This window comes from Geotrypetes seraphini, chromosome 17 (genome assembly GCF_902459505.1).
Source record: "Geotrypetes seraphini chromosome 17, aGeoSer1.1, whole genome shotgun sequence".
NCBI classification, from domain to species: domain Eukaryota; kingdom Metazoa; phylum Chordata; class Amphibia; order Gymnophiona; family Dermophiidae; genus Geotrypetes; species Geotrypetes seraphini.
The window spans coordinates 30,039,725-30,053,594 of NC_047100.1; the positions used below are offsets into that span (position 1 = coordinate 30,039,725).

Here is a 13,870-nt window from a genome sequence, read left to right on the forward strand (position 1 = left end):
GTGTCTCCTTCTTTATGTTCATACTTTACACACAGAGTGCACAGAATCATTCAGGATCCAAATTCCTATACCAATCATACATGCATTCCTCTTCCATGACGTCATCTAGCTCTGGGGTGCAATCCATCTGCCCTTCTATATCCCCAGGGGTTAAATCATATTCCGCCAGGTCTACCAACATTTCTTCATCACTTCCTGGCTACCATCCTCCCTCTTGTTATCCTGCAATTCCTCCTCTGAAAGACCCCCCCCCAAGACTCAACCATAGTTTAAATACCTGACCCTCTTGAAGCTTTTTGTTGGAGCTGCTTTACCTGGACAGAAATAGAGAGTCTTTTCCTTGGAAGATACCCTTCTGCAGGCTTGGAGGTTCTGGCAGATTTGGAGTGCTAAGCTGGATCCACCCTCTCTCTCTCTGTGTTCACCTGCAGAGCATTTATTCAGCTTCTCAGTGAGATCCCAGTGTTTCCTCAGGATCTTGCTCTTCTCGTTGATTCTTTGTTTCTCTGGTGACTCGATAACTGAAACAGACTCAGGCCTACCTTTTGGAACAAGCAAGGAATAATAGGGTAAATTCTCAGGTTCTGGAACCTGCCCTGCTTTGAATGCAGAATTTTTGATCATGACAGGTCCTGTCTGTCACTGTACATAGGCAGCAGTGAGCTTAGTTGATGCATTTTCACTACTGAAACAGAGGCATGTGTTAATAAGTGCTCAGTGACAGCAGTAAAAGCTTGAAGACCTGGTTTGTTTATATACTGTAGGGGGAAGTCCAAAAAAGAAAGCTGTATTTCAAAGAGCTGTTTAAGAAATTTTATTATAAAATGTTAATTTGCAACAAATATTCTAAATAAAAAAAGTCAATTATTTCAAATTCTGTCTGTACACACAGCAACACCAGGCAATAAAATGCCAAGGTCATTTTCCATTCTACAGTATTTTGTAATAAGCTTATTTTAAGCAAAATTCCATACAGCAGCTCTTACATCAGAAAAGCTGATTTCACAATATTAACAGGCAATAAGGAAAGCTGGGAATCTATTGCAATGTATTTCTCCCATCCTCTTGAGTAATTTCTTGATAGCTAGAACAGGAAAATCTTGGTTAAGCCTGAATACATTTAAATGAGTTTCGGGTCCAAATTCTCTCTGCTGCTTCCTGGCGCAAGGCTACTGCCAGTGGAAATGAAGTTAGACATAGGGATCCCGCTCCACATATTCTGTAGATTTTACACGGTTGCTCACAAAAATACTTAGAAATCTGGAAAACTGAACTTGTCACTCATGTGAGAAAAAATTTGCACACACCCAGCCAAACCTTTCAGCCCAAGTGAACATTACTGCAGTCGGAGGGCAATACTGTGTAACTATTATAAGCAAAAGTATCATAGAATCCATTAGGGGATACTGTGTCCACTTTATCTTTTCTAGTAGATAGATGTGTCATTCTGGAAATGAGGGTATTCTCATGTTCGCAAACCATACAGTAGTAATTCATTCCAGGTTTTCAACTCCTCCTCCTTCTTCAGAAGGCTCTGCTACCCCTTTCAGTTTGTACTTAAGTAGGTGAAAGCCCTATATAGAAACATAGGAGGGATACAGGGAGACTCCCTGAACTACAAATCTGTACTGCTCTGAAAGTATAACAAACGTATTAAACAATTTAATCGAACAATTGAAACAACCATACTAATCAGAAACATTTATGGAGTTCACACATTCTCCAATGTGTTATAGCAATATATTATTCTTCATACCCTTGAAGTCTGACATCTAAAATCTCAATTTTGACTCGAACTTCCTGATACAGACGGTAGGAAGGCAGTAAAAACCTAATCTCTTTTTCTAGTGCAATAAGTGTGTCATCTGGACATACAAAAGCAGTCCCAGAGATCTAGGGTGGAACCTCTCTGCGTTTGCTCGTAACACTGTGCTGCCACGTCCACTCTATAGAACTTGGAAAAAGTATACAGAGTGGACCAGGTTACTGATCTAAAAAGCTCTCTGGCAAATCATCCAAGCTTCCATCCATGAAGGGTCTATGCTTCTTGTGACATGTGCTTTCAAGGCAACTAATGAAATATCCATTCAAATCCATTTTGAAATGGTCGCCTTAGACACCCGTCTACTGCATCTAGTCTGACTGGTAAGCACAGAAAGATGGTCCGACAGTCAGAACTTATTGGTGACTTCTAGATAAAATAGAACTCTCATCACATCCAGCTTTCTCATACTGCAGTCTGTGGTCTGGAACACTGGCAATCTTCAGCAAAAAGGATGGGACCGTGCACATGGAAACTTCCACCTCCATCATCTTGAGGAAGGGCTCCCTGCATGACAGGGCCTGCATATCTGAGATTCATTTTGCTGATGTAATTGCCGTGAGGAAAATGGTCTTGACGTAAGATCCAACAAGAACACCACCTGAATAGGCTCATATGGAGCTTGACAAAGGCTGTGCAAAACCATATCAAGATACCAAGATGGAAATGGTTGTTTTATTGGTAGTCTAAGCCTTAGTGCCCCCCCTTTAGGAATCTGGCTATTTCAGGACGAGAAGCCAGGGGAGCTTTACATCCTTGAACTCTGAAGCATGAGAGGCCCGCCACTTGAACTCTGAGTGTTGACACTGCAAGGCCTTTGTCGAGACCTACTTGGAAGAAAGCTAGCACCACCATGATTGGAGCACTAAATGGCTCCACCTTCTCTTTCGTGCACCAGTGTTGAAATGTCTCCCATGCTTTAACACAAGCGGAGATCATCATAGGCTTTTGGCTCTGAGGAGAGTAGCAATGACTATCTCTGAGTATTCTTTGTGTTTTAACGCTGCACGCTCAAGAACCATGTCATAAGACCAAAGCGATCCAGATCTTCTATGACCACTGGGCCCTCCAGGCTCTGCTGCACACTCTTGGAACCTCTTTGGCGATTGACATATGCCACTACTGTAGTATTATCTGAAAAGACTCGGACCACCTGTCCTTCCAGACTCTTCTCCAGCTTCTGTAACACCAGTCGGATGGCCCCAAAGCTCTAGTCTGTTTATGGACCACTTTCTCTGAGAGGGAAAGCACTACCCCTGGTCTGGGTGTCCATTGCAATGACCTCCTCAGCCAAACAGGCCGGCATCCATTGTGAAGATCCCCCACTAAGTTATTCTGAGGGCATGCCCGGTAATAACAATCATGGACAGAACCATCAGCTCATAATGTGGTGGGATTCCTGAGTCTACGGGAGAGTCATTGAAAAGAGTCCATTTGTGGTGACCACATCTATAGTGGCTGCCAAGGAGACTAGTACTTTGAGATAGTGTAACATAGATGGAGCTGGCCTGCCATCATGTCCATTATCTGAGTGCGCCTGGCTCTTTTGAAAATTTACTTTCCAACCCAGGCTCTGTAAAACCTGGATTAACTTGAGCCACTGCTTGTTCCTTCTTATAAACAACGGAGCTCTGATTAGATATAGATGCACTTGCAATCCTGCCCTGCAGAGATGCGCTGCTATCACCACCTTCACTTTTGTGAACATGTGGGGTGCTGTTCCTAATCCAAAGGGAAGCACCGAGAACCGATAATATCTCTTCACCACATGGAATCTCAAGAATCTCCTGTGTTGTGGAAGAATGGGAATGTGCAGATAGGCTTCAGTCAAGTCTAGGAAAACTAGAAATTCCCTGGAGCCACCGCTGCAATAACTGACTGCATAATTTCCATTTGAAAGCAGGAAACCATCAAGGCCTTGTTGACGTGTGTGAGATCCTTCCTGGGTTCTATGAAGAACATGGAGTATCTGCCTGAACTCAATTTTTCCAGCAGCACCAGCTTAATGGCTTGAATTTTTAACAATCAATGAATTGTTGCAGATCTTTCTGGGCGCCCCACCCAGAAGTCCACAAACCGATCAGTTAGGTTATGGGTAAACTCAAGCTTGTACTCTTCTTGAATGATCTACAGCAGTCTGCAATCTGCTCCCACACCTCTGCATATACCGAGAGCCTTTCTCCTAACCTCAGGGGGAAAACGTTGGCCTTGGTGTCATTGCGCCTTTTGGGAGGTTGCGGAGGGATAAGGACTGGAGGCTTGGGTTCGCCGAGGTCCTATGAATCTCTGTCTTGACCCCCCTGATAGGATCTCTGAATACTTTCAAAACCGCATAGAAATACAAAAATTAGATTGCCTAAAACCTCTAGAGGTTTGCAGTCTGTCAGAAATTTTGGCCAATGATCTGCCACACTGACCATCAGATTGTACAGACCCTTTCTGAGGAATGGTGGAATCTCCCCCCTCCCCACCTGATCCAAAGCATTCTACAGGCTGAAACTGAATAAGCTGAGACTTTGCTCATGACCCTGTCGTAGAAATCATCGGCCACATAATCCACCCCTGGTAGCATAAGTTGGGGGAATGGTTCATCCTCTGACAGAGTGAGCCCAAGCATTCTGCTATGACAAGCGCATGCCATAAAACAGGCTGCTGCAGTTGTTTTGATCCCTAAGGCCAAAGCTTTGAACTGCCTTTTTAGGACCACGTCTACTCTTCAAACCTACGTATCCTTTAATACTACACCTCCCCCACTTAGCAAGTACGTGCGCTTAGTTACATGAGCAACCAGAGGGTACAGCCTAGTCATTGTCGTGACTACTTTTAAAGGGCCCTTCGGAGTATTCCAGTGCTCCATGACTAAAACACTCATATCAGGAAAAAGACATGGACTACGTTCTCACTCCACTCAGTATAGAATACTGAGTGGAAGGAGTCTGCTGGGAGTCTAACTGCAACCCTCACAAGAAGTCAGTAATAAGCTCTAATAATGATGAAGGCTTGAACAGCTGGCCTACTGTGAGGGTGCCCACTTCTTGCTCCTGTTTACGACCCTATATCACTCAGCAGAGAAGACCTGCTCTGTGACAGCAAGGGAATATAAACAGATCCCTCGCCTTCCGAGACCCTGTCAGAAAGATCCTCAGGATCCTGGTCAGCTTCAGCCAATGGCCCTGAAGTGCCCTGCGAGCCCAAACCCACTTGTGCAACTCCTGGCTCACTGCCAGACCTCATAGAAGGAACCCAGCCATCCAAATAAGCTCTCCACATCAATTTAACAAATTCAAGAGAAAAGGCTTTACTAGACATCACTGAGTCTACTTTAGGTAACTCCACCTTACATCTTTTAGGCTCTGCAGCTTCCAAGCTCTTGTGTTTAGGTATGCTGCTGATCCGGGGCTCCAGGAGGAATTTCCTCTCAGAAGGCAGGCCCCTCAGCCCTAGAGACCATAAGGGAGGCTAAGCCCGACGCACCCCCATGTGCTGTGCGACACATGCAAGGGTGCTCTTCTGGAACCCTTCCAGTGCAAAACTGGCATGAATTAGGGTAAGAGTCTTAGGACTCCATCCCTGCCAGTTTTGAGACAAAATCAGGTGATTTCAAGGATCTGGAGAATTCTGAAAAATCCAAGATGGCCAGCACGGCAGTGTTTTAGCGCCAAAAAAGGCTCAAACATGGCTTAAATAAAGTTTTAAAACTTGGATTTTAGAGATGGGGGACCATGCAGGATGTGGCAGAAACCTTCAAAAATAGTTTTTCAGACCCCCCCCCCTGATTTTGCCCATAGGCTGTAATAGGCTTACTCTCTGTGACGTGTGCTGAAGGTGCTGCAGCCTGCCTCATCTCTAAGTAGGATCTGGAGAAGAATCCCTGCCTCATTCAGTCAGTCCTCCAAACGCTGAGATCTTCAGCTTCCAGTCAGACCGAAGTCAGACTGATTCTCAATCCCTGCGGAACCGTACATGCGAATGGGATATGGGGAGGAAAAAGAAAATCACAGCTAGCACCCTGAAGAGCCCTGCTAAGCCACCTACAGATGCCTAACAGCCTGTGCTTAAGCCCCTGCAATTCAAGTAAGCGAGCTGAGCTAAGCTACTACAGATATGGACCCCGAGATCCACAAAGTTTTTTGCAGGCTGACCAAACAGGTCCCCAAAGGATTAACCTGCTGGCTGCAGACTTCAGTTTGCTCCTTCCCGCAATCACAGCTTTCCTGTACATTCGGGAGCCTTGGTGCACTGAAAGCCACAAAAATATACCCAAAGTAATCAAGAAACATACAGAGCAGATCAAACATGCACCTTCCGGTTTGCAAGCAGCAGGAAAAACAGAAGGGGACAGCAGAGTCCTCTGGAGAAGGAGGAGGAGTTGAAAAACTGAAATAGGCTCCTTCCACATGGCTTGTGAGCATGGGGGAGAGGGTAAGGAAATACCCTAATGTCCAGAATGACATACCTATTGCATTAGAATATTTGTTGGTCATAATATAGCAGCATAAACCATGGTGGGCCACATCTTGCAGAGGTTTTTTTTACTGCTCTTGAGCAAAGACCATGCAATTGCTGTCTGGTACATGGTGAGGATTCTTCAGAATATTTGGGCCAGGAATGATTCTTTGGCATGGATCACATGCACGGTTAAGTCATTTGCTTAAACCATCATATCACTCCATAGGGATACAGAGTAAGCACAGTGATGACATACTTTTCTCATTTCACTTATGTGTGATTAAATAAATTAATCAAGAATGATTCTAGCAAACGCGCTCTCTCTAAATTATGGCCACAATAGTGATTATTCTGCTGAAATGGACAAGACAGTTTTCCATGACTCCAAAAAAAGATGGAAAGAGAACCTTAGTCACTGGATGTAGAAAAAGAAGCTCTAAGCCCTTTTGACACAGCTCTTGTTTTCCGCTGGAGAGCCTGTATTGAACAATGAAGCAGAACTATCAATGCCACAAAAGGACCTGCTGCAAAATCCAGAAGAAAACAGTCAGTAAAGAGAAACCAACAATAGTGGCAGCTTGCAAAGCAATTGATACTTCCAACATTAATGCACCATATTCCCACTTTTAATATGATTTATTGGTATACACCTCTTCAAACACTTTCCCAGCCAATACTCACCCCTCCATCAGCACCCACATGCCCCATTATCAGTGCTCAATTTCAAGGATTTAGGTACCTCACTTTGTGAGTTCAACTCCTAATATCAGCTCTTTTGATGTCTACCTAAAATTTAGATTCCTAAAAAGGAGAGCAAAATTGGAGTAACAGAAAAATGCTACTTAGCCCAGACTTTCATAAACTTAAGTGCTTTGGACTTATTCAACCAAAAACTTAGGGTCTTACATTTGGTTAAAAAGTTGCATGTCTAGCTGCCTAAAATTTAGGACTCGAAGTTAAAATGCCAAGCTGTCAAAGCTGACATTTTAATTTGGAGATAAGATTACTCAACTGTATTTTATCATCAATTCTTTTGCTGACAACTCAAAAGACCTTCCGTTAGTAAAGCAGTCATTGAGCAAAAAATGCATGAGAGTTTAGATGCAGATTCATCATAGCTCTGATACCACTGAGAAGCATAACAATATCTGGGTAGCTGAAACTGTATAAGTTCACCTTGCCAAACCAGCTCTGGCTATGCCAAATGATCATTTGAAATCTTCAGAGCAGTCTAAAATGAGTTTCACACTATGGCACCAGCTAAGAGTCATTCAATGTTGCCCACTCTTGGTTATTTGCATAGAGTTTCAAATATTTCCAGGGTCCGCTTAAGCTCCCGTATCTGTTTTGCCAAGTCGTGAATGGGCTGCATGGATCCATCCAACTCTTCACACCGTGCTATCAAAGTATACATCCCCTGGGGGAAAAGAAGAGAGTATCAGGCAGAGAGAAAAACAAAATTTGACCTTCACACAAAGCCAAACTGGAGGATAAGACTTTTTCTTTCTTGCATATCACCTTTACTGAAGCTCATGCAAACCACTCTGAATTGACTTCACAGTCATTAGTAGCGGTAAAGAAGCTTAGCTAGCTCTTAAAAAGGCAGTTCAAACTTTTCTCATAAGCAATCTGTAATGTATGGTTTTATCCTGATGATTTTCTAGATATTTTGTACTTGATCTTGAGCTAATTGGTTAAATGGAATACAAATGCATAGATTAGATACTGAACTAGAAACATGATGGCAGATAAAGGCGTTCCTTAACTTCCAAAAATGACTCCATCCTCCCCTCCTCCTCATCAGCCGATTCTCTAGCAAAGTTCTTCAGCGATAAGGTCTCCACCTTGAGGCGCTCCTTCCCACCTGCAATCTCCTACAAATCTTTGATTCCAATCGACCCCAACCCTATCCTAATAGACTCCTACCCCATCCCAGCCAACAGATCCTGGTCTTCCTTCGAACTAGTTTCTGAATCCCTGGTCATAATCTCTGCCTCAAAATGAAATCCTGCAACTGTACCTTGGATCCATTCCCCGCCTACCTTTACGAGAACACTCTCCCTCAGGCCATCTCATCTCTTACCATTCTCATAAATTCTGCCCTCCATTCGGGTCTATTCTCCCCAGAAATGGGCCATATCTCCTTAACCCCACTACTGAAAAAACCTGATCTAGATCCCTCCACACCATCATAGAAACATAGAAATTGACGGCAGAAAAGGGCCATAGCCCATCGAGTCTGCCCATACCAATGACCCACTCCCTGACTTTTACTCCCCTATAGATCCCACGTGAATATCCCATTTTCTCTTAAAATCTGACACGCTGTTGGCCTCAATCACCTGCTGAGGCAGCTCGTTCCAATGATCGACCACCCTTTCGGTGAAGAAGTACTTCCTAGCATCACCTTGAAATTTCCCTCCCCTGATTTTCAGCGAGTGTCCTCTGGTTACCGAGGGCCCTGTAAGACTAAAGATATCATCTTTCACCTCTATACGCCCCGTGATATACTTAAAGGTCTCAATCATGTCCCCCCTCTCTCTTTGCTCCTCCAGTGAGTACATCCGCAGTTTCTTTAGCCTTTCTTCATACGTGAGATCCCTGAGCCCCAAGACCATCCTGGTAGCCATTCGCTGAACTGACTCAATTCTCAACACATCTTTCCGATAGTGTGGTCTCCAGAATTGAACACAATACTCGAGATGAGGTCTCACCATGGATCTGTATAGTGGCATTATGACTTCAGGTTTTCTGCTGACAAAACCCCTACGGATGCAGCCCATCATTTGTCTTGCCCTGGACGAAGCCTTCTCCACCTGATTGGCAGCCTTCATATCATCGCTAATGACCCCTCCTAAATCACGTTCCACCGTGGTCCTGGACAAGGTTTCACCATTTAGTGTGTAAGTTCTGTGTGGATTTTTTTTGCCTAGGTGCATTACTTTACATTTTTTTGCATTGAAGCCTAGCTGCCAAGTTGATGACCACTGTTCCAGCTGCCGTAGGTCCTGCGTCATAAAGTCCGGAACACTGCTTTTGCCTACTATGTTGCATAGTTTGGCGTCGTCTGCAAAGAGTGATACTTTTCCTCTAAGTCCTTGGGTCAAATCTCCTATGAATAAATTGAATAGAATCGGCCCTAAGACGGAGCCCTGAGGTACTCCACTCGTCACTGCTGACGTTTTGGAGGGGGTACCGTTTACCATCACCCTTTGAAGCCTACCATCTAGCCAATCCTTTACCCATGTAGTGAATGTATCCCCTAATCCCATCGATTTTAGTTTGTTCAACAGCCTGCGGTGTGGGACGCTATCAAAAGCTTTGCTGAAGTCCAAATATATCCAGGGACTCCCCGGCATCCAGATGACTGGTCACCCAGTCAAAGAAGTCAATCAGATTTGATTGGCAAGACCTTCCCCTGGTAAATCCGTGTTGGTGTGGATTACGTAAATTTTCTTCGTCTAGAATTTTGTCGAGTTTCTGTTTGATCAGTGTTTCCATGAGTTTGCACACTATGGATGTAAGACTCACCGGTCTGTAATTTTCTGTCTCTGTTCTGCAGCCCTTTTTGTGGAGTGGAATTACGTTAGCTGTTTTCCAGTCTAGGGGTACTTTTCCTGTGCACATGGAAAGATTGAAGAGCACGGATAGTGGTTCAGCCAGAACTTCACTCAGCTCTGAGTACCCCGGGGTGTAGATTGTCAGGTCCCATGGCTTTGTCTACTTTGAGTCTTGAAAGTTCGTGGTAGACGCTACTGGGTGTAAACTCGTAATCATGAAACAGGTCATTTTGGCTGTCTCTTATCTGTAGTTGTGGACCAGCTCCCGGTGCTTCACAGGTGAATACTGAGCAGAAGTATTCGTTTAGCAGTTCTGCCTTGGTATTATCAGATTCTGCGTAGTTTCCGTCTGATTGCCTAAGGCATACTATCCCATCTTTGGTTTCTCTTCCTGTCGCTAATGTACCTGAAGAAGGATTTGTTCCCTTTTTTAATATTCCGTACTAGATCTTCCTCTGTTCGAAGTTTGGCTTCCCTGACTGCCTTTTTGACAGCCTTAGATCTGGCCAGATAGTCTTCTTTTGCCTCCCTTTTCCCAAGATGTTTGTAGGTGATAAATGCTTCTTTTTTCTTTTTAATGAGGTCCGAAATTTCCTTGCTGAACCATTGTGGTTTTTTGTTTCTCCGGCGTTTGCTTACTGTATTTTTATAGCGGCTAGATGCTTCGTTCAGGATGGATTTTAGATTTGACCACATAGTTTCCGGATTGTCCGTTTCTGCATGGTTTTGCAGCTCCTGATGGACAAAGTCTCTCATGTGGTCGAAATCTGCGCCCCTAAAGTTGAGGACCCTCGTCGCTGTGTTTGATTTAGAGAATCCTTTCCCGAGGTTGAGCCATACCATGTTGTGGTCACTGGAAGCCAGCGTTTCTCCCACTGATACTTCCGAGACACTGTCTCCATTTGTGAGTACCAGTATTGCCTTTTCCCTGGTGGGCTCTAATACCATTTGTTTGAATTGTGTACCCTTAATGGAGGTTAATATTCTTCTGCTACCACTCGTAGTCGCGGAGAGGGTGTTCCAGTCTGCGTCTGGCATGTTGAAGTCCCCTAACAGTACTATGTCACCACGCAAAGTGATGTTTTCTATGTCCTCAATCAATTCCTTGTCTTTGTCTTCCTGTTGTCTCGGAGGCCTGTATACCACACCGAGGTAAAGGCATTTTTCATTCCCTCTGGCCAGGTTTACCCAAAGTGATTCCCCTGTGTATCTAACCTCTGTGATCCTGGTAGTTTTGATATTATCCTTAGTGTATAGTGCTACCCCCCCTCCTAATTTGCCCTCTCTGTCCCGACAAAGTAGATTGTAGCCTGGTATAACCATATCTAGCCGATACGTAAAAACAGTAAGCAAACGCCGGAGAAACAAAAAACCACAATGGTTCAACAAGGAAATTTCGGACCTCATTAAAATGAAAAAAGAAACATTTATCAACTACAAACATCTTGGGAAAAGGGAGGCAAAAGAAGACTATCTGGCCAGATCTAAGGCTGTCAAAAAGGCAGTCAGGGAAGCCAAACTTCAAACAGAGGAAGATCTAGCACGGAACATTAAAAAAGGGGACAAATCCTTCTTTAGGTACATTAGCGACAGGAAGAGAAACAAAAATGGAATAGAACGCCTTAGGCAATCAGATGGAAACTACGCAGAATCTGATACTACCAAGGCAGAACTGCTAAACGAATACTTCTGCTCAGTATTCACCTGTGAAGCGCCAGGAGATGGTCCACAACTACAAATAAGAGACAGCCAAAATGACCTGTTTCGCGATTACGAATTTACACCTAGTAGCGTCTACCACGAACTTTCAAGACTCAAAGTTGACAAAGCCATGGGGCCAGACAATCTACACCCCAGGGTACTCAGAGAGCTGAATGAAGTTCTGGCTGAACCACTATCTGTACTCTTCAATCTTTCCATGCGCACGGGAAAAGTACCCCTAGACTGGAAAACAGCTAACGTAATTCCACTCCACAAAAAGGGATGCAGAACAGAGACAGGAAATTACAGACCGGTGAGTCTTACATCCATAGTGTGCAAACTCATGGAAACACTGATCAAACAGGAACTTGACAAAATTCTAGACGAAGAAAGTTTACGTGATCCACATCAACACGGATTTACCAGGGGAAGGTCCTGCCAATCTAATCTGATTGACTTCTTTGATTGGGTGACCAGACATCTGGATGCCGGTGAGTCCCTTGACGTGATATATTTGGACTTCAGCAAAGCTTTTGATAGCGTCCCACACCGCAGGCTGTTGAACAAACTAAAATCAATGGGATTAGGGGATACATTCACTACATGGGTAAAGGATTGGCTAGATGGTAGGCTTCAAAGGGTGATGGTAAACGGTACCCCCTCCAAAACGTCAGCAGTGATGAGTGGAGTACCTCAGGGCTCCGTCTTAGGGCCGATTCTATTTAATTTATTCATAGGAGATTTAACCCAAGGACTTAGAGGAAAAGTATCACTGTTTGCCGACGATGCCAAACTATGCAACATAGTTGGCAAAAGCAGTGTGCCTGACTTTATGACGCAGGACCTAAGACAGCTCGAGCAGTGGTCATCAACTTGGCAGCTAGGCTTCAATGCTAAAAAATGTAAAATAATGCATCTAGGCAAAAAAAATCCACACAGAACTTACACACTAAATGGTGAAACCTTGTCCAGGACCACGATGGAACGTGATTTAGGAGTGATCATTAGCGACGATATGAAGGCTGCCAATCAAGTAGAGAAGGCTTCGTCCAAGGCAAGACAAATGATGGGCTGTATCCGTAGGGGTTTTGTCAGCAGAAAACCTGAAGTAATAATGCCACTGTACAGATCCATGGTGAGACCTCATCTCGAGTATTGTGTTCAATTCTGGAGACCACACTACCGAAAAGATGTGTTGAGAATTGAGTCGGTTCAGCGAATGGCTACCAGGATGGTTTTGGGGCTCAGGGATCTCACGTATGAAGAAAGGTTAAAAAAACTGCGGATGTAACTCATTGGAGGAGCGAAGACAGAGAGGAGACATGATTGAAACCTTCAAGTATATTACTGGGCGTATAGTGGTGAAAGATGATATCTTCAGTCTTACGGGGCCCTCGGTAACCAGAGGACATTCGCTGAAAATCAGAGGAGGGAAATTTCAGGGTGATGCTAGGAAGTACTTCTTCACCGAGAGGGTGGTCGATCATTGGAACGAGCTGCCTCAGCGGGTGATTGAGGCCAGCAGCGTGTTAGATTTCAAGAGGAAATGGGATATTCATGTGGGATCTCTAGGAGAGTAAGAATCAGGGAGAGGGTCACTGGTATGGGCAGACTCGATGGGCTATGGCCCTTTTCTGCCGTCAATTTCTATGTTTCTATCCCACCCATGCGAGTCCGTGAACCAGGTCTCGGATATCGCTACTATGTCAAGGTCAGCATTCCTTATCTCTGTTTCTAGTTCCAGGATTTTGTTGCCCAAGCTGTGTGCATTAACATACATTGCTCTCCAAATTTGTGATGAGATGCCTATCCCCGTTAGTGTGACTCCTGTTTTTTTGTGTATACTATGGGCACTTACCTTAGGCTCAGAGGTGTGGGTTTTACTTGCTTCCCCAGGGCGGATCTTTGCTGCTCTGGTATGTATGTATGAACCCTCCCCCAACTTACCCATCCAGCTATTACCGTCCAATAGCAAACATTCCTCTCCTTACCAAGATGCTAGAATCCATCATATCCACTCAACTATATTCCTACCTTGAAAAATTCACCATTCTGCTATCCTACCAATACAGCTTCCGCGCCAACTTCAGCACCGAATCCCTTCTGACCTCCTCAATCTCAAAAGTTCAACATCTCCATTCTCGCAACAAGTTCGCAGTCCTTCTTCAATTCGACCTCTCTGCAGCTTTTAATGTTGTCCATCATGAAATCCTACTTTACCAACTCACCAAGATAGGCATTAACTCCACAGTCCTTGACTGGTTCTCGAAGTTCTTACGCTCCCGCTCCTACACAGTCAACATGAAGGGCATTTCTTCCTCCCCCTGGAACTCAATCT

General features: G+C 44.4%; 1 protein-coding gene across 1 annotated transcript in view; it reads right to left on the reverse strand.

Moving 5' to 3' along the window:
• Window positions 1-798: 798 nt before the first annotated feature.
• BORCS6 (BLOC-1 related complex subunit 6) overlaps window positions 799-13,870 on the reverse strand; it is a 42,168-nt gene continuing 29,096 nt past the window's right edge. The window contains exon 4 of the mRNA XM_033926004.1: window positions 799-7,688. Coding sequence (XP_033781895.1) covers window positions 7,563-7,688 — 126 coding nt within the window. The 3' untranslated portion in view covers window positions 799-7,562. The remainder of the gene's footprint in view (window positions 7,689-13,870) is intronic.